This window comes from Tenrec ecaudatus, chromosome 9 (assembly GCF_050624435.1).
Source record: "Tenrec ecaudatus isolate mTenEca1 chromosome 9, mTenEca1.hap1, whole genome shotgun sequence".
Classification (NCBI taxonomy): domain Eukaryota; kingdom Metazoa; phylum Chordata; class Mammalia; order Afrosoricida; family Tenrecidae; genus Tenrec; species Tenrec ecaudatus.
In genome coordinates this window covers 100,201,318-100,220,422 of record NC_134538.1, presented here as the reverse complement: position 1 = coordinate 100,220,422, position 19,105 = coordinate 100,201,318, and the positions used below count along the sequence as shown (strand labels likewise).

Here is a 19,105-nt window from a genome sequence, read left to right as displayed (position 1 = left end):
TAAATTTTGTGCCTTGAACAGTACCAGGAAAATAGAAGATGTTCTATTGTAATAGAAATGAATGAGAACTCATTACTCCCCACTGTTTCCTCCAGTAACCAAAGTGGAATGAGGCATCAACAGAATACTCTTTATTTGATCTAGGAAGGAAAAGGCACATTTGCAGAGCCTTTGCTATAGGGTGGCACTTTAAGATTAGGTTATTTGATGTGATTTTCTTTAAAAAATAAAACAAAATAAAGTTTAAGGATATTATCCTTGGAATGACTATACATGACACCACACAGGAGGTGTAGAATAGTATTAATATTGGAAATAAGCTGCAGAGTCTCATCAATTTAGTAGAAATTATTTCAGACCTATCAAACTTTGGAGAAGATATTTATTTCTTGGTGGGGGCAGGGCTGTCTTTCCTTTCTTCTTCCTATCCCAACTGGACCATGTCAGATGGTTTGCACTCTTTAAAATGTACTGTTCTCTGTGAAGTTCCCTGGCATATATTCGAAGTATAACATTAAGAGAAGTCTTTAGATTTAAATGCAAACTTACTTAGCTGAAGGGAGCAAGGCTGTCAGTGAGCTGGAATCAGCTCTTGGCTGTTCCAACAATATCTGAGATGCAGCGCTCTGAGATTACAGAGAGTACTGTGCATTTTCAGAAAAGAGTACCTTGTATCGCCCCCCCCCCCCGATTTTCCTCTTGTTTGTGAAACTTTGTTCCCTTTGGTGTGCTCGTTTTAATATTTAACACGTCCATAAAAATAGCTTGTCAGCTGGTCTAGCTTTAATATAGTTCATCGAATTGAGGACACAGTTATAACAACTACTGTGTGTGCCTGTGGAACAAATGCTGAATGCGAAGGTTTACGTAGCTGAAGACTTCCATTTAAAGCGGGAAAGAGTTCTCCACTGTCTTCCTAAGAATCCAACTCATTTCTGGACTTATGAACTTCTCTTGGATTTTATCAATTTTCCTAAACTGGCTGAAATAAGAGGTGCGTGACTGAAGTATTCTTGATATCTTTGTTATAAAACTGGAGATGGCACAGTGCGATAGATGTTAAGATTTTGATGGGAACAAATGGGGAATCTAAAATCACTTCTATGTTATCTTATATAAAATCTGTATTGTTTATATGAAATCACTTCTATAGGATCTGTACAGAGGAAGTAAATGATCTTTTCTATAATTTGCTTCACATAAAACCAAAAAGTCAAAGCCCTTGCATTCATCTGTGCTACCAGAGACTGAATCTTGGCCCAGCAAACAAAACAGGGAAGCATCAAGCCTCAGTGGAATTGACCATTAGAATTGACCCCCTGGGAATAATAACAAATCAATAATTAACATACACAGTTAGACTCTATGAACATATGTCCTTTAGAAAGAAAAGTGGAAGTGACCCGAGTAGTGAACAGAAGGGCTCTGGTGAAGTACAGCATGGCATGTCCTGATAATGGAAACCTGTTACAGACTTTTTTTTTAATGCCCATGTTAGGAGTGTGAGAAAGACCAGGCTTTCTCCTCCCTCTGACAGTTACAGTCTTGGAAACTCACAGGGGCAGGTCTACCCTGGCCCATAAAGTCATTATGGTGGTAAGTTTGGTGTATTTTTGGTATGCTAAAGTGAAAAATGAATTTTGGATACTTGATCAAAAATATCAATCTGTTGAATATGATGCTACTGATAACCACAAGGCTGGCAGTTCAAACCCACTACGCTGTAGGACAGTGGTTCTCAACCTGTGGGTCACGACCCCTTTGGAGGTTGAACAACCCTTTCACACGCGTCTCCCATTTCATAACAGTAGCAAAATGACAGTTAAGAAGTAGCAATGAAAATAATGTTATGGTTGGAGGGGATCCCCACATGAGGAACTGTATTGAGGGTCACGGTCTGAGAACAGTTGAGAACCGCTGACGTAGGAAAGATGAGACTGTCCACTCCGGAAGAGCCTTCCGTCTCAGAAGCACTAACTAGAGTTACTATGAGTTGAAATCGACTAATGGCAGTGGACTTGGTGTATTGTCTGGGTTCTTAATACTTTGTATCACAGGTTGGATTACATGAACTTTCGGGACCATTTGGGTACTTTGGGAGATAACTTGATCTGCAGTGATGAAGGATATAACTGGATAGCCTTATTAATATTCAGGGATTATAACTCTTACAGGGATTGAATCTAGGGACTTGGCTTTGTTTCTCAAACATAAGTGAATATTAGTTTTGGCACGCATAATTATGTGTCACCACAAGATCAGTTGTTACTAGAGTCAGCGTGTGAGAAGTGACCTGTGAAGGGCTTTACAGGGGTTAGCGGTCCTTGTAAGGCGGGGCAGACCTGCGTATGCACTGAACAGTAGGCCACCCCTACTAGTAAGATTTCAGTTGTTCCACATTTGTTCCCTTTTGACTTTCTCCAGAGGGAAAACTAAGATAAATCATGGAGCTAAGAAGGTGTACCTCAAGATCCTAAACAAGCATCCTTCTTGGAAGACTAGGGCAGCAAACTATTTAGAAGGTTTTATTCAATCTGAAAATGGCATTGAGATGGCCTTACCCCCAGTGACAAGGCCAAAAGGTAATTAATAAAAGCCAAAATGTCCAGAAAAATGGACACATTTTTATCTTTTTTCAATTCCCCTTTTCTTGCAATGTTCATGGAGATGTCTGTGGAACTCCTAGGGATGGGTTGCAGGCGTGCATCCTGGTCTAGAAACAAGAGGAGCAACAGCAGTAAGAAGACATTAACAAAAGGATTTTTTAAATGTTTAACAAATTGAGTAAATGCAGTTTCTTTACTTGAATATTTTTGGAAACCAGTTACAAATTATTTAGGTATAATTCGGCCTACTATTTTTGTGGGCTTAATTGCTAGAAGAATTGTTCTCATGTACAGAGAACAACTGTCTGGTAATTTAAGAGCCATGTTTGAGTTAAAACCGGATTGTAAGAAAACCAAAAATAACCCAATCAAAAATGGGCACCAATACAAACAGCTAGTTTATGAACGTTGACATCCAGGCGGCCAACAATCGTATGAAGAAATGCTTGAGTCTTTTGCCATAAAAGAAATACAAGTTAAAACAAGGAGATACCATCTCGCTCTGAAATCCTTAGCAGAATTCAAAAGAACAAAAAACAGAAAACAATAAATGCTGGAGAGGACGTGGAGAGATTGGAATGCTGATGGGATTGCAGAACTGTACAACCATTGTGGAAAATAATACGGGGTTTCCTTAAACAAATGAGAATAGAAATACCTCAGGATCCTGTAAGCTCTTTACTTGGTATATAATCTACGGAAATAGAGAATAAAATACAGATATATGCACACCCATGTTTATCGCAGCAATTTCTGTACTAGCAAAAAGATGGAAACAATCAAAACCCCTGTCTGTGGAGGAGTGATACATAAACCCCGGTCCATACACGCAAATGGAATATTACGCATCCTGGAAAAGCAATGGTAAGTCTGTCAAGCGCCTCGTGGCATGGACAAAACGAGAGAACATGATGCTCAACAAATTGAGTCAATTTCACAGCGATCAATATTTTGTGACACCATTATTATTTTTTAAAGGGAAACAGTGGTGTTCACATCACGGGAAAATTCTTTGAAAACTATGATGAGGCTAGGGGTGGCACGCTCAAGGAGGGCGGATGGGAAAGAGAAGAAGAAGAAACAACTTCCCCCGGGGTGCTGTCGCTGCTCTGGGCAACTGTGCACAGTGTGTTTTGCTGTTTGTGTTACATTCCACAACACAAGGGAAAATAAATAAATACCTTTTACAATTTTAACTTAATATTATTATTTTTTATCAAATAGAGAAGGTCAGCCTTAGAAACTGTCCAGATTCCTTACCCATCAGATCTACACACTGGTCTGCGTGGTTATAAAAGGGGGACAATTGAAATTGGAGCTGACTTAAATTGGAGTGACACATGAGCTAGTTCAAACAAACAAAAATTGTGACAAAGCTTCCTAAACACGTATGTGCATGGGAACCATCTGTATATCTTGTAAAAATACCGAGTCAAATATAGTTTAAGTCTGGAGTGGGTCTAGATTCTGTATTTTCTAACAAGCTCCCAAGTTATGCTGCTGCTGCCCCAGAGACCATGTTCTGAAGAGACGGTGCAGGACATCTTGAACACCTTCCTTCTGAAGTTAATTGGCCCCTGGAGAGCTGAGAGGCAACTCTTCAACGGGGTCTCATTAGGCGCCTGCCTTAATCAGCTTCTGGGAGGGGACCAGATTGATTGTTATGAGCTATGCTGAAGGTCAAATATGAGCCCAGGACAACATGCAGAATGATTGACACATGCCATCTCCTCTGTGAACAAGACTAAATAAGATATTTCAATAAGTTAACAGGAACAAATGATATGTACTATTTCCATGAGGGCAGAAAGATGAGGCTCTCTAGCCCCATAGAGAATTACAGGCAGAACTCACCGAGGGCAGTTGTACTTTGTCCTGTAGGGTCACTCTGAACCAGAATGGACTGGATGGCAATGAGTTTGGTTTGGTTTATCAGAATCAGAAGTGCTATGTGGGACTAGACTAACATGTGCGCACGGGACCCCTTCTCAGTCTCTGGTGGGCACTTTCTAAGGAACTTGTGTGATTCCCCCGGTTGGGGGGGGAGGGGTAGCAGAGTCTCTACACTCCCGCTCACTGCCATTGAGTCAATGCTGACGCACAGTAACCCCATAGAACAGGGTAGAACTGTAGGAACTGTAGCTTAACTTTCTCAGACTGTCACTCTCTATGGGCACATAAAACCCTCTCTTTCCTGAGGAGCGGCTAGTGATTTTGAACTGCAAAGCTTGATGTTAGCTGCCCAATTCATGACCACTATGTCCTCAGGGCTTCTCTGAGTCTCTCCAGAACCAGCCTCACCACCACCACCACCACCACCACCACCACCACCACCACCACCACCACCGACACACACAAAAGAAATCGCCAAAGAAGACCACACACCTTTGCTGGGAAGAAAAGCAGAGGGCCTTTCCTGTTGCTTGCATCATTTTTCCTGCTCTGGTTTTATCTTGGAAGCCTTGGGATCGAAGAAATTTCCCCAGTTCGTTTTCTTCTTGAGACAAGACTGATGAAGAAAAGACCAAGTGGAGCCATGAACAATGAGTATGTTTATCACAAGGAGAAAGAGACAATGCACTAGGTCCCTCCTCTTCCACAGGCAAAGATGACATACAATTAAATGCACACAGTAGGCTACAAGGTCAGCTCTCCCTGCCACTGCACTTCCATGCTGTTGTTCCATTTACGAAACGAGAGGTCACTTCCCCCCCCCCTCCCCCAGTACATTTGGTGCTGTGTAATCAGAACCAGAAAATGACCTCTGTTCTGACAAAGCCGGCTGATCCGGTGCTGCTTCCAGCTGAACTACGGGAGCTGGGCCTGCTGAGCACGACTGGGGGAGCCTTTGTGGCTGCCTGGAAGGGGGTGCCAGCTTCCTCCTACCCTTCTCTCGGGCTGACTTTGTGGTCTCTGGGTTGTGTGCTACATTCTGCATGGTTGGAAAGCGATTCAAATACCTATCCATGACATGGGATTTTGGTTTTGGGGTAGGGACTGAAGGTGGATGGGTAATCAAGTTGCTGACTTGGCGGATTTTTAAAATAAATAGCTGGAACTTCATCTGCAGTGGCTTTTAAAGACAACCTCAGGCGGCACTATTTGTGAGAGAGTGGCTTTCTCCAAACTGATTTGGCAATCCATATGAAAACTCACATCGACGTGCCTGTCTTTGGACACTGCACTTCGAGTGCTGAAAGCAAATCTTCAGGAAGCAGTAAAAGGGGCATACAAGTAATATGTAAATCTTATACACATATACAAAGACAACTACAGTATTATTACGTATAATCGCAAAACCTTCCATTCCTTATACTGAGGACCAATTTTTAAACAATACAGAGCACCTTTTCAATGGAAAAAGGAATGACCCCAGGTGCATAGTGGGTTACTTGTCAGGCTGCTGACAACTCTGGAGAAAGTGAGGCAATTCACGCCTGTGAAGACTGACAGCCCCGGAAACACAAAGGGACAGTTCTACACTGTCCCATAGACATGCTGAGTCAGAACTGACTCGATGGCAGTGAGTATGCTTTTGTATACAATGAGACAGTGTGACAGTTTACCTTCTCAATGGCCCTGTTGTAGAAGAACATTCAGGAAGACAGAAAAATAACCGCTCCCATCACATGAAAAAGTACGTTATATACAATAGTTATGGGAGAGCTCTATTTTTGCTCAATAATCACATCAATGTATATTTCTATACTTGTACTAATCAAAAGATGCAAAAAATGTTAACAGTGACTACCTCTTGAGCAATTTTCATTTTTTTAGTAATTTGTAAACATTCTAACCTAAATGTGAAATCTGTCTTCATTTTGAAAAACAGCATTTTTTTACTCCTATTAACTCAGATCTACAGAATATGATTTCCCATTTAGATTTTAAGAGACTAAAAAGACACTAGTCAAAATTAGGCACTACTGTATGAAGGCATCATAAAAATCACGAGTGAATAGCATGGCTAGAATACATTATTGTCGTGCTAAACAGGCTGAATATGAACTGCAACTCAGTAAACAGTAACAAAATTACGCTGTTGCTGTTTTATATACCCACCCTTCACATACCAACTAGGCGATTAGAGGGAAATTGGCTTATGTGAACATGGAGGGTGGCCACATCAGATCACAAAATGGACAACAACTGGATCATTACGTGAAGGCCAAGTTCCATCATTAAACACACTAAACCACCGAGAGTCATGGCTCAGTCAAGTTGACACAACACCTTAACCCCACAGCAGCCAGCATTGCTCTTGCCTCAGACCTCACAGTTGCTACTGCCGGATGTTCATCCTTAATGCACAAAATAGTCAGCAGTCTTTGGACCATTGTTGTAAATAGGAAATGGAGGATAACAAGATAGTAGGTAATTGAAGTATATTATCTTATCTAGGAGTTATAAAATGCTTAATTATTGAAGTCCATAGAGTGGTCAAGAATCCTGACGTAGTTATGTAAATTTTTGTTACAAGGTACTATTTTCCCAGATAACACCATGTGAATAAATAAAATATAGATACTTCCTCACAATATTGCGTCATAGAAACAGTATCGAGTTGGAGCAATAAAGTCACTCCCATCGAGTGAACGCAGCCTTGCCGTGGCCCTATAGGGCAGGGAAGACCCGCCCTGTGGGTTTCAGACACTGGGTAACTCCAGAGGGGAGTACAGAGCCAGATCTGCCTCTCTCAGAGCGGCTGGTGGTTTCAAACTGCTGACTTTTCGGATCACAACCCAACATATAACCACTATGCCACCAGGGCGCCTTTAACTGGAACAATATGCTTCTAAAAAATTGGCAACATTAACTGGATCAAATGGTGTTCATATAGACTTTTAAATCTAAATGTTTTAGTCATATCTTAATAGATGACATCAACAAGTGGTAAGAAAAGAATCTTGTCCTTGAGAAGGAAAATGGAAGATACAGATTTTAAAAAGCGACTGAGCTGAGTCGGGCTGGGGGTGGAATCAACACAAAGGACCCCATGAAAGAGACTAAACCGCTGCGCTCCAAGCCCATTGTTGCAGACCCTGTGGGGCAAGCTGTCTCATCGAAGTGGACTTCAGCAAGCAGGATGTGCTTTTCCAGGGACAGATCCCTCTGGAAAACATGTCCAAAACATGTGAGATGAAGTCTCATCGTCTCCGCTTCTACGGAGCATTCTAACTGTATTATTGGAGCAGTTTAGAGTTCATTTGTTAGGCCATACTTAATGCTTTTGCCAACATCACCTTTCTTCAGTCGTCCTTCTTCAGTGTCTAGCTTTCACATGCAGATGAAGCAACTGAAAAGACCACAGACACCTAATACCTCAATGTAGCAGTTTTGCTTTTTAACACTTTAAAAAGGTCTCTTGCAGATTTGCTCAGTGCAATATGTAGTTTGATTTCTTGACTCCTGCTTCCATGAAATTGATTGTGAATTCATGTAAAATTAAATCCTTGACAACGTCTGTCTTTTCCTAGTGTATCATAATGTTGTCGACTGGTCCAGCTGTGAGAGTTTTTGTTTTATTTATGCTGAGGTGTAATCCTTAACCTAGTATGCAGCCTTAGATGCTCATCAGCAAGGATGTCCAGTCCTCTTCACTCTCAGCATGCAGGGTGTGGCATTTGAACACTGAAGGTTTTTGTTTGTTTGTTTTTATAGAAAGGAATATGTGATTTAACTCATTTTTATGGCTAAATATAATTTTGTTAAGAAGGTTATTAGATGAAGTGATTTCTAAAAATTTAGCCTGCTGGAATTATAAAAGTCCTTCCAAATTCCTTTTTTTTTTTTTCATTTTATTAGGGGCTCACACAACTCTTATCACAATCCATACATACATCAGTTGTGTAAAGTACATTTGTGCATTCATTGCCCTCAACATTCTCAAAACATTTGCTCTCCACTTTAACCCCTAGCATCAGCTCCTCAGTTTTTTTGGTGTTTTTTTGTTATAAATCATTTTATTGGGGACTCATACAACTCTTATCACAACTCAAACATCCACCCATTGTGTCAAGCACATTTGTACATTTGTTGCCATCATCATTCTCAAAACATTTGCTTTTGACTCGAGACCCTGGTACCAGCTCATCATTTTTGGCCCTCCCTCTCCCACCCTCCCTCTCTCCCCTGATAATTTATAAATCATTATTTTTCCATGTCTTACACTGACCGATGTCTCCCCTCACCCACTTTTCTGTTGACCATTCCCCAGGGAGGGGGTTATATGTAGATCCTTGTAATCAGTTCCCCCTTTCTACCCCACCTTCCCTTCACCCTCCCAGTATCACCACTCTCATCACTGCTACTGAAGGGATCATCGGCCCTGGATTCCCTGTGTTTCCAGTTCCTATCTGTACCAGTGTACATCTTCCAGTCTAGCCAGATTTGTAAGGTAGAATTAGGATTATGATAGTGGAGCTGAGGAAGCATTTACGAACTAGAGGAAAGTTGTAGGTTTCATCGTTGCTACCCTGCACCCTGATTGGCTTGTCTCCTCCCTGCGACCCTTCTGTAAGGGATGTCCAGTTGCCTACAGATGGGCTTTGGGTCCCCACTTCACACTCCCCTAATTCACAATGATATTATTTTTTGTTCTTTGTTGCCTGATACCTGATCCCTTCGACAGCTCGTGGTCACACAGGCTGCTGTGCTGCTTCCATGTGGGCTTTGTTGCTTCTCAGCAAGGTGGCCGATTGTTTACCTTCAAGCCTTAAGGAGTCCTTCTCCAACCTGATGTCACGTTTTTCTTCACACAGTCCAGCGACTCAGATTACTTGCTCATCACACAGATTGAATGAGTAGGTGAGAGGAAAAGCCGCGATGCAAACCTTTCCTGATTTTAAATCATGAGGCGTCCCTTTGTTCTGTTTGGACAGCTAACTGCCTCTTGATCTGTGCACAGGTTCCACGTGGGCCCAATGAAGTGCTCGGGCATTCCTAGCCTTTACAATGTTAGCCATAGTCCGTACGATCCAGAGTCAAATGTCTTTGTAGAATCGATTAAGCACAAGTAGACACCATTCTGGTAGTCTCTGCTTTCAACTAAGAGACGGTGTCTTTTGATCCATGGGAATCCAGCTTGAACTTCAGGTCCTCTTCAATGTATTGTTGCATTAAAAAAATTATCTTGAGCAACGTTTTACTTGCCTCTGACGTTAATGATATTGTTGAATAATCTCCCCATTCCATTGGGCCACTTTTCTTTCGAATGGATCTCTTCTAGTCAGTCGGCCATGTGGCTGTCTTCCACATTTCTGAGCACAGATGAGTGAGTTCTTCCCGTGGTCTAAGAGTTTGTTGAAACATTTCAATTGGTAGTTCATCAATTTCTAGAATCTTGTTTTTTTACTAATGCTTTCAGTGCAACTTGGATTTCTTCCTTTAAGACTATCAGTCCTTGGTCACAGGCTACCTCTGGAAATATCAACTAAATCTTTTTTGGTATGTCGACTACGTGTATGACCTTCACCTTCTTTTGAAGATAAACCTGCATTATTCAACATGTTGCCTCCATAATCCTTCAATATTGAAATGCTTTAGTTCTTTCAGTTTGAGAAATGCCAGTTGAGAAAAATCCCTTTTTGTTTTTCTAACTCTAGGTTTTTTCATTCATTGCATTATGATGCTTTGCTTTGCTTTCTCTTAGCTGCCACTTGAAAATTGCTGGTCAGGTATTTTACTTTGTCATTTCTTCCATTCACTTGAGCTACTCTACTTTCAGGGACATTTTCCAAGACTCTTCTGGCATCATTTTGGTTTTTTCTTTCTTTCCATCCTTTTTTTTAACTCTTCCCCCCCCCCTTCCTTTTCCTCCCTCCCTCCTTGTAGACTTCCAGCAGCCCTCCCCCATCTTTCCATTCTTTTTAATGACCTCTTGCTTCCTGCATGTGTGATGTCCTTGATGTCGTCCCCCCCACCACCCTGGTCATTGGTCATTAGTGTTCAATGCATTGGATTCTTTGGGTGATCTTTTAACTCAGATGGGATATAATTAAGTTTGCAATTTGGTTCTCATAGACTTGTTTTAATTTTTTCAGTTCAACCTAAACTTTGATGTGATCAATGGATGTGTGTTCCACTGGCCTTGTTTGGGATGTTGTTTATGGATGAGCTTCTCCATAATTTCTTTCCCCAGATGTGGCCAATTAGATTCCTGTACATTCCATCTGTGGTATCCACGTGTATAGTTTCTATTTATGTTGTTGGAAAAAAGTATTGAATAAGTTGTTGGTCTAGCAATATTCTATCATGAGATCTCCAGCAAATTTCTCTTACCAAGGTGATGTTTCCAACTATTGATCCTTCATCTGTTTCCAACTTTCACGTTCCAATAACCAGTAATTCTCAATGCGAGTCTGAAGAACTTCAGATTAAAGACTAAATATTCAGTTTCTCTCCAAACTTCTGCTGACTAATTGTAGCATCCTGCAGTGATTGTTGCCTGGCACAGTTCTTACTGTGGTATTTTCCTAAGGTGATGTTGTGATTCTCTCATTCTTTCTACATTGATTATTTCATCAGGAAGAGATGTCCTTCACTATATCTCCTATCTATCCATCCATCCATCCATCCATCTCATCTGCCATTGAGTCGATGCAGACAGAGCGACCCTACACAGCAGAGTGGAAGTGCCCCGTGGGTTTCCAAGGCTGTGACCTTTACAGGAGAGAAAGGCCCAGCTTCCTCCCAAGGAGTGGGCTGGTGAGTTCTGACTTTGGACCTTTCCGCTCATCGAGCTGTCTGTCTAGCGATGGTTATATATTTTATTCTGTGAATTGTAAGTTAGCACTCTCATTGATTATTGTGTCACTCAAACTCTTTGACCATTATCAGCTCCTTGCAGTGTTTTCCTGGGTCCTTCAACATACATCCTTTCCCCGACCACTTCCTGATATTCTGGTACCACGGATATTGTAGGGTCACCTTCAATTTTGCTAGTCCCAGCTTGGAAATTGATCATATCTTCAAAGAACATTCCGTTTACTGGAAAGGAGTGTTTAAAAAAAGATCTGGGCCCAAGACGTGCTTATTAGTATAGAGAGTTAGTGTTTCTAGGTCTTCTAAGCTGAGAGAGCGAAGCAATCTATGAATGTATGTGCATACGCTGTGCATACTCACTTATCTAAACTTACTTCTTTATATGTCTGCCTGTGCATACATCAAAGACATCAAATTCCTACTGATACCTCTGATTCCACTGTGGTGAAGTTCGTTCCACCATTTTCCCTTGCCTTATTCGTAGTTTGCTTCTACTATTGGTCATGAGAAAGTTGGCTCTCCTCATTTACAACATGTTTTCTTACTTTCCAATCCTGGTATATACACAAAGTGGATTCAGAATTGCTAAACCATACCCCTAGAAGAAAAAACGTTTACCAACTAGACTACAATATTTCTGTATAATTCTTTTCGTCTTTAGCATTAATATTCAAAGTATTACTTTTCATAATTATTTAGGTTAATTATTTTCGTCTCTTCTCAAACTAGTGTACTTATGTTCGATCCCCATTGATAAGATAATTATGTTAATTATTACAGGCTGTAAAAATCCAAAAATCCATTTTGGATTCTCCCACATCCCACTTGGTTTTAAGAATCTATTTTAAGAATGTGAACTATGACTATGGTTCTGTCCTAAATATTACTAGAGCGCAGCCCCGTCCTTATCCCTCCTGGGCAAGTCACAATCTCCTCTTCACTCTAGTCATTCCCTCCTCACTTCCCATTGGTTTTCAATCTCTTTGGTTTCTGGTTTCTCTCTCCTAAATTTTGCTTTGGCATAATAAGCAGAATATATTTGCTTACACAGATATATGTATATATCTTTCTTCGTGTATACTTTCTTACTCCAGACTCTTCTTTCTTGCAAGAGAGATACCATGCTTTTGTGCTTTGCTTCTCTCACTTAATACATACTCAATAAAATTCCACATTAGCTCACGAAGAGTTTCATCTTTTTACCCCTGTATTAATTAGTTTTAATTTTTATAATACAGGGCAGGGGGAACTATTAAAATTTATTTTTGTTTATTTATTAACAGTTTCATTGGGACATAACCCAAATATACAATTCAATAGTTAAGTCATATCAAGAAGTTGTACAGTCCTATCACCACAGCCAATTACAGAACATTTCCTTCCCTCATACTCCTTGCTATTATTAGATCCCCACTTCCTCCGGCTCTCCTGCCGTACCCTCAATGAACCATTAATCCAGTTAGTCTCTACATCTTCACCTCTCCGGATTTCACAGGATTTCACATTCCGAAAAACATACAGAAACAAGAAACAAAGAGTCAGAAAAGGTAACAACAATAACAAAATCAAACAGAGAAAAAACCCCGTTGAAAAAACATTGAAAATATTAAAAACTAGGACAATTTGTCAAAAGGGAGATCAATTGATAAGGTATTAGCTTCTAAACCACCTACATCTGCCAAAATCCACCTTCCAATGCACTCTGTATGATAACAGGGTTATTCACATTAAAAAAAACAAACAGCTGTTAAGACATGAATCTTTGAACAGAAACCATGCATATAGCCTTTTGACTATTTCTAATAGAAAAGAGAAGGAATCTTGGTGGTGTAGTGGGTTAAGCATTGGACTGCTAACCCCAAGGCAGGCGATTCAAACCCACAAGTCATGCTGTCAGAGAAAGATGAGGCTGTCGGCTCCTGTAAAGATTTGTCTTAGAAATCTCAAGAAGCAGTTCTACTCTGTCCTAAAGGGTCACTGTACGTTCAGATTGACGTGAAAGTGGTGAGTTAAATGGAAAATGCAGAAAACCTGGAAAGAATACATGTATACATACATGACTTCCCAGATCTTCAACATCCTATAAAAAATACAGTGTATCATCTCTGTTTTCCTCCTAGCCCAAGATCCTAGCATTGTAACTCTGTCAATGTCTTTGCTCATACATTTAATAAATGTTACTATAGATAATTTTAAAACTCCTACCTCTATGTCCTATGATATTTTTACTTCACCCAAATAAATTTTGTAATAAAAGACTACAAATGAGGGAAAATAAATTATTGCCAATTCGTGGCTAACAGAAAGGGATTGTGCAGCAGTGAGAGACAAAGAAATATCCCAAATCCTATTCTCTGGAATTTAAAAATTACATTATTAAGTTGACCTAAAAATGGAAGTTTTAAAAGCTAGTACTATGCAACATGTTATTTAACATTTCAGAGATAGCTGTTAGTATAATTTTAAGACCAGATGCTGTTTAAAAATTGCACTCTCCAATAACCCAAAACTCACCATAATAGTCACATACACTGTCATCAAGCTATAGAACTGGACCTTTGGTAACTAAGACAAAATAAAAATTTAAATTAAAAGACTCAGGAAATAAATCTCAGGAAAGTTTTCATAATAAAAAATGGCACATTTATGTCTAGGGCGATCCAATACAAAACTCTTCTATTATGGCACTTCTACTGAACGGGAAATGTTCTATGTAAAAGTTTACTGATAGAACTATTAAAGACCCTCCTCCGTACCCCTTTTCCAGTGAAAGCACGCACCTGTAAGGAGTAGTCTCCTTATCTTACTTTCTATAGTGAATGACAGACTATAACAAATTACCATGCGATCTATTCCTTGCTGTTTAATTATTTGATTCGTATTCACAACGGCTCCATGGCATACTTACAGCATATCCTCTTTTGATAAAGTACAATTGCTTTAGATAAGTCCAAACAGGTTCTCTGAATTGAGTGAAACAGCTGTAATAAAAAGAGAAGCAAAATGCTAAATAATTCAGTGAAATAGCAGTGAAAGTAAACAAATATTACAATGAAAATAACTGAGCCCTTGTTGGACTCAATCTGCAAGGTCACCAGTTCTAAACCACCAGCCATTCCATGGGAGAAAGATGGGGCCTTTTACTCCGAGATCAAGAAGTACAGTCTCAGAAACTCACTGGGACAGTTCCTGCCCTATCGGGTCGCTATGCATCAGCACTGATTCAAAGGCAGTGAGTTTGATTTTTTTTGTTTTTGTTTTGGTATTGACTTGCCAGTTAAATAAAACCACATACCGTATATACTCGTGTATAAACTGAGTTTTTCAGCACATTTTTAATTCAATTTTTGTGGTAAATTAGGTAATATTCGGGTTGGCTTATACTTGAGTATATAGGTACCTAAATTGCTCTGGGTGTTATATGAGGTATTGCAATGAGACAGTGACCACAGTCATCTGATATATTCCTAGTATTCTTTATTTACTGGAATTCATCATCTCTGTGATTAACGCCAAATAAGATCTGCAAAACAATGATTTCCTGTGAGTTATGGATATAATAACGGAAAAACAGAAATCCTCAAGGAGGAGCCTAATTGACAAGTTAAGAGCGGGAGACTCATTCCTAATCTCGTGTCTTTCTTTTACCACTCGCTGCCTTTTCTGAAAAATGGAGGACCTGTCGAGTAAGCAGCATCTTTAAATGATGGTATTAACTTACTTGGTGATCACGGGTTTTATGAATGCTAATATAACTACAAGAACAAACAGAACCCCCTGCCATCGAGGCGATGTCAACCCATAGCCACCCCACCGGACAGAGCAGACCTGCCCCTAAGCCTCTCGGACGCAGCACGTCTTTCTGAGAGCCGCAAGCCCCCTGCCTCACCCACAGGGCCATACAAAGGAAACAAAACCCCTCAGCCCGTGCTCAGCTCCTGCTCGCTTCAGAAGACAGCTCGTGACATGGAGTTTGGCGAGCAGCCCCATTCCTCCTGATTTTCCCAGCGGTTAAATACAAAGCTACAGACCCACACCAAAATGTCACACCTTGGTAAGAATAGAAGAAACTCACAACTGTCTCAGTCTTCTGCTTCAGAAACAGAACGCTAAAAAAAAAAAAGTACAATAGAAACCACTTCTCGCCCCTCTGCCCACCGACTCCGAGCCTGAGACGCCTGTCTGAGGGGAGCGGAGAGGGAGCCCAGAACTGACTCTGATTGCACAATGCATTTCAATGGCGATTGATCCATGGGCCGTGTGTGTGTGTGTGTGTGTGTGTGTGTGTGTGTGTGTCTGTGTGTGTGTTCCAAAACTGACACGGTCATGATTGCGCAATTCTCTTTGATATGAGTGAGTGCTTGAACTATCGAATAGTATGATACGTAAATTATGTACCAATAAAACTGTTCAAAAAAGAAAGAAAACCTCTCTGACACCCATTCTGGCCCCAAAGAATCCCTCAGTGAGACAAGGTCAGGTTTCCCCTTTTCCCGTCTCCAGTGCCTAGCTTCCTGGCCACAGCGGTGTACCAGTTGTGTCCTTTAAGCATAAGCTCCTTCAATACATTTGTAAAAACAGATGAAGTACTTCATAACAAATATAGCCAAATGAGCCAATAAAAATAGATGCACACATATATCTTTAGCACAATTAGGAACCTCTCCTAGGAATACTTAATATGATCAAACTTGGTAACAAAGAATATAAATGTATGAATGTTCATTGCATTAAGCTGTATCCTCTTCTTCTTAGGGGACACACACACACACACACACACACACACACACACACACAAACGTGCCTTCACCATAAAACAAAACAGAACACCAGCAGTCTAAATCTTTACTTAGCAAATGCTAGATATCAGTGTTCTGGATCACAAACCACCAAGAGGTAACAAATCCTAATTTAGGTACCAGGAAGTTCAATAATATTGCTTTTAAAAAATTAAGTTATACATTAATTGCAAACATTAAATTATGCAATAAAACGCGCAGATCTGAGGTTTCAGTTCTGTGAATTTTGAAAACTATCTGAAAGGAAGAGAGAGAGGAGAGAGAGAGAGAGAGAGAGAGAGAGAGAGAGAGAGAGAGAGAGAGAGAGAGAGAGAGGAGAGAGAAACATTTCCATCATCCTCTGCCACAGGAACCATTTAAGGACTTCTGCCAGCATAGCGTCAACTGTGATGCACAGTAGCCCTGCACCATCATTCCAACCCAGCCCATGGTCAAGCCACCTCACTGAGGGTCTTTCTCTGTCCCTGACCCTCTACTTGACCAAGCACCATGTCCCTTTCTTCTAAGGACCCGTCTCTCCAGGGCACATGGTCCAAGTACATGGGATGAGATCTCACCATCCTCCTTTGTAAGGAGCGCTCTAGGTATATTAGCGCCAAGGTAGACTTGTTTGTTCTCTGGCAGTCCACGGTACTTTCTAGTCGCACCAACACCATAATTTAAATGCATCAGTTCATCTCGACTCTTCCTTATTCACTGGGCAGATGTCACACGTATAGGAGGCAACCTGAAACACTCTGGCTTTGGGGCCGAGTGCACCATAGTCCTCAAAGTGACATCTTTCTTTGCAATCCTTTAAAAAGATCTTGTGTAGAGTTGCCCTACGCAATCGGACCTTTAGTTTCTTGACAGCCGCTCTCATAACATTGACCGTGGATCCAAGTAAAATGGAATTTTGACAACTTTATTCTTTTCTCCATTTATCATGGTGTTGCGATGTCCAGTTGTGAGGTTTTTGGTTTTCTTTGCACTGAATTGCAATCCACACTAAAGGCTGCACACTAAGATTTTCATCAGTAAGTGCTTCAAGTCCTCCTCTCATGTGAAGCAATTGAAAAACATATGGAACTTATATTCATTTTAACAAAAATCAGAAAAAATGTCTTTTGGTTCTATTTTTCTGCATTGCAAGAGTCTCATTCAGACCAATCCCTGTCAAAATCCAGCATCTATTTAAGTATTTCCAGTGGTGAGGGAAAAAAAGAGTTGGGATTTTTCTTTCACGAATATTTCTACTTCTTCACTCAACACTTTCTGAATGTGTTCTGTGTGTCTGACTGGGAATACTGCAGTGCATAAAGGTGACATGCAATTGACTATATACTGGAGAGGGGGCAGACAAATAAATGGATACTTGAAATAATCCCATGAGTCAACGTACCATGCATACAATTTTGAAGTTGTACGCTAAACAGTGAACAGGTCTGGTGGAGGGGGGCAGGGAGATGAACTGGCAATGGCCTTTAAAGAGCATCTTAGTTAAGGCATCTCCAAGGTGAGATTTACGTAAAAACTCGAATTATAAGAAGCATTAAGTGAAAGGAAGACGAAGGCAGGGTGTTTAAGCAGAGAACAGAGAAAATGCTTCTGTGGACTTGAACTTGACTTGTTACTAGACTGAAAATGGAGAAAGGCCATTAGGGTTCAGGGCAGCACATGCAGTGTAAGTTGTACTAGAAGGAGAAAGCCCAGGACAGGAGCAGAGGCCAGACATGTTAGGAACTGTGCGTGGTACCAGAGATAATGTATAGAGAGCAATTTGAATGGCCTCGAGGATATAATAAGCACCCAATAAATGCTAGACATCGTTCTAATTAGGCTCTAATTTAATCTTCACAATAGCCATAATAAGTAGCACTTATGCCTTCATTTCATGCATTAAGAAAACAAGCATATGAGAAACCAGGTTGTTTTACTAAGGTTAGTGCAGCCAGTAAGGGGTAGTCTTGGAATAATAACCCAGATCTCATCAGACAACCCACTCTGTCACTGGACAACATAAAATGTTCTCCCTGTGGCTGGCTTAGCTTAGAGAAGCAGAGTGAATCTAATCCCTCTTCCCTATGACAGATCTCCCTATAAAACAGACAGAGCAGCCAATGCAGAGAGGACCATATGGCCGGCCCCACTACAGAACAGGTCATCCCTCACTGACCCACAGCCCTACAGGAGACAACACTGGAGACACAGTGTGGGAATTGCACCCCATCTGACCCCACCACACCAAGGCAAACACTAAGGGCGTGCAACAGAACATCAAGGGGGGCAGAACAAGGAAGTCCCGAGGAAAACAGACTTTGGGGCCAGGGCATGGCACTCTATCAGACTCGACTGGAAAAACTCCTAAAGGCCAAGAAACAGACCTTGAGCTATTGATAGGCTCCTTTTTTTATATCATTGTTTTTTTGTTTTCTTTTGCTCTGTCTTATTTTTGTGCATATTATTATCTGTAGGTCTATCTAGATAAGATAAGTGGGATAAACAATCTGGAGGAGAAAACAACAGGACTGACAGTTCTGGGGGACATGGGAGAGGGGGAGGTGGGGGAAAGAAAGTTGGGTTAACGAATCCAGAGACAAGGGAACAAGTGATCCAAAATTGGTGGCGAGAAGGGTGTAAGAGGCCTGGTAGGGCTTCTCAAAGGCAATGTAACCAAGAGGAATTACTGAAACCCAAATGAAGGCTGAGCATGATAGTAGGATAAGAGGAAAGTAAAAAGAAATAGAGGAAAGAACTAGGAGGCAAAGGGCATTTATAGAGGTCTAAATCCAGGCATGTACATATGTAAATATATTTATATATAATGATGGGGAAATAGATCTAAGTGCATATATTTTTAGGCTTAGTTTTAAGGTAGCAGATGGACATTGGGCCTCTAGTCAAGTACTCCCTCAATGCAAGAACACTTTGTTTTATTAAACTGGAATTTCATAATGT

General features: G+C 40.7%; 1 protein-coding gene across 1 annotated transcript in view; it reads right to left on the bottom strand.

The window, feature by feature from the left end:
* The window catches only part of ICA1 (islet cell autoantigen 1), a 129,647-nt gene that overhangs the window by 105,951 nt on the left and 4,591 nt on the right, over positions 1 to 19,105 (bottom strand). Inside the window, exons 3-4 of the mRNA XM_075557345.1 lie at positions 14,278 to 14,350; positions 4,992 to 5,115 (exon numbers count right to left, since the gene is read on the bottom strand). Coding sequence (XP_075413460.1) covers positions 4,992 to 5,115; positions 14,278 to 14,350 — 197 coding nt within the window. The remainder of the gene's footprint in view (positions 1 to 4,991; positions 5,116 to 14,277; positions 14,351 to 19,105) is intronic.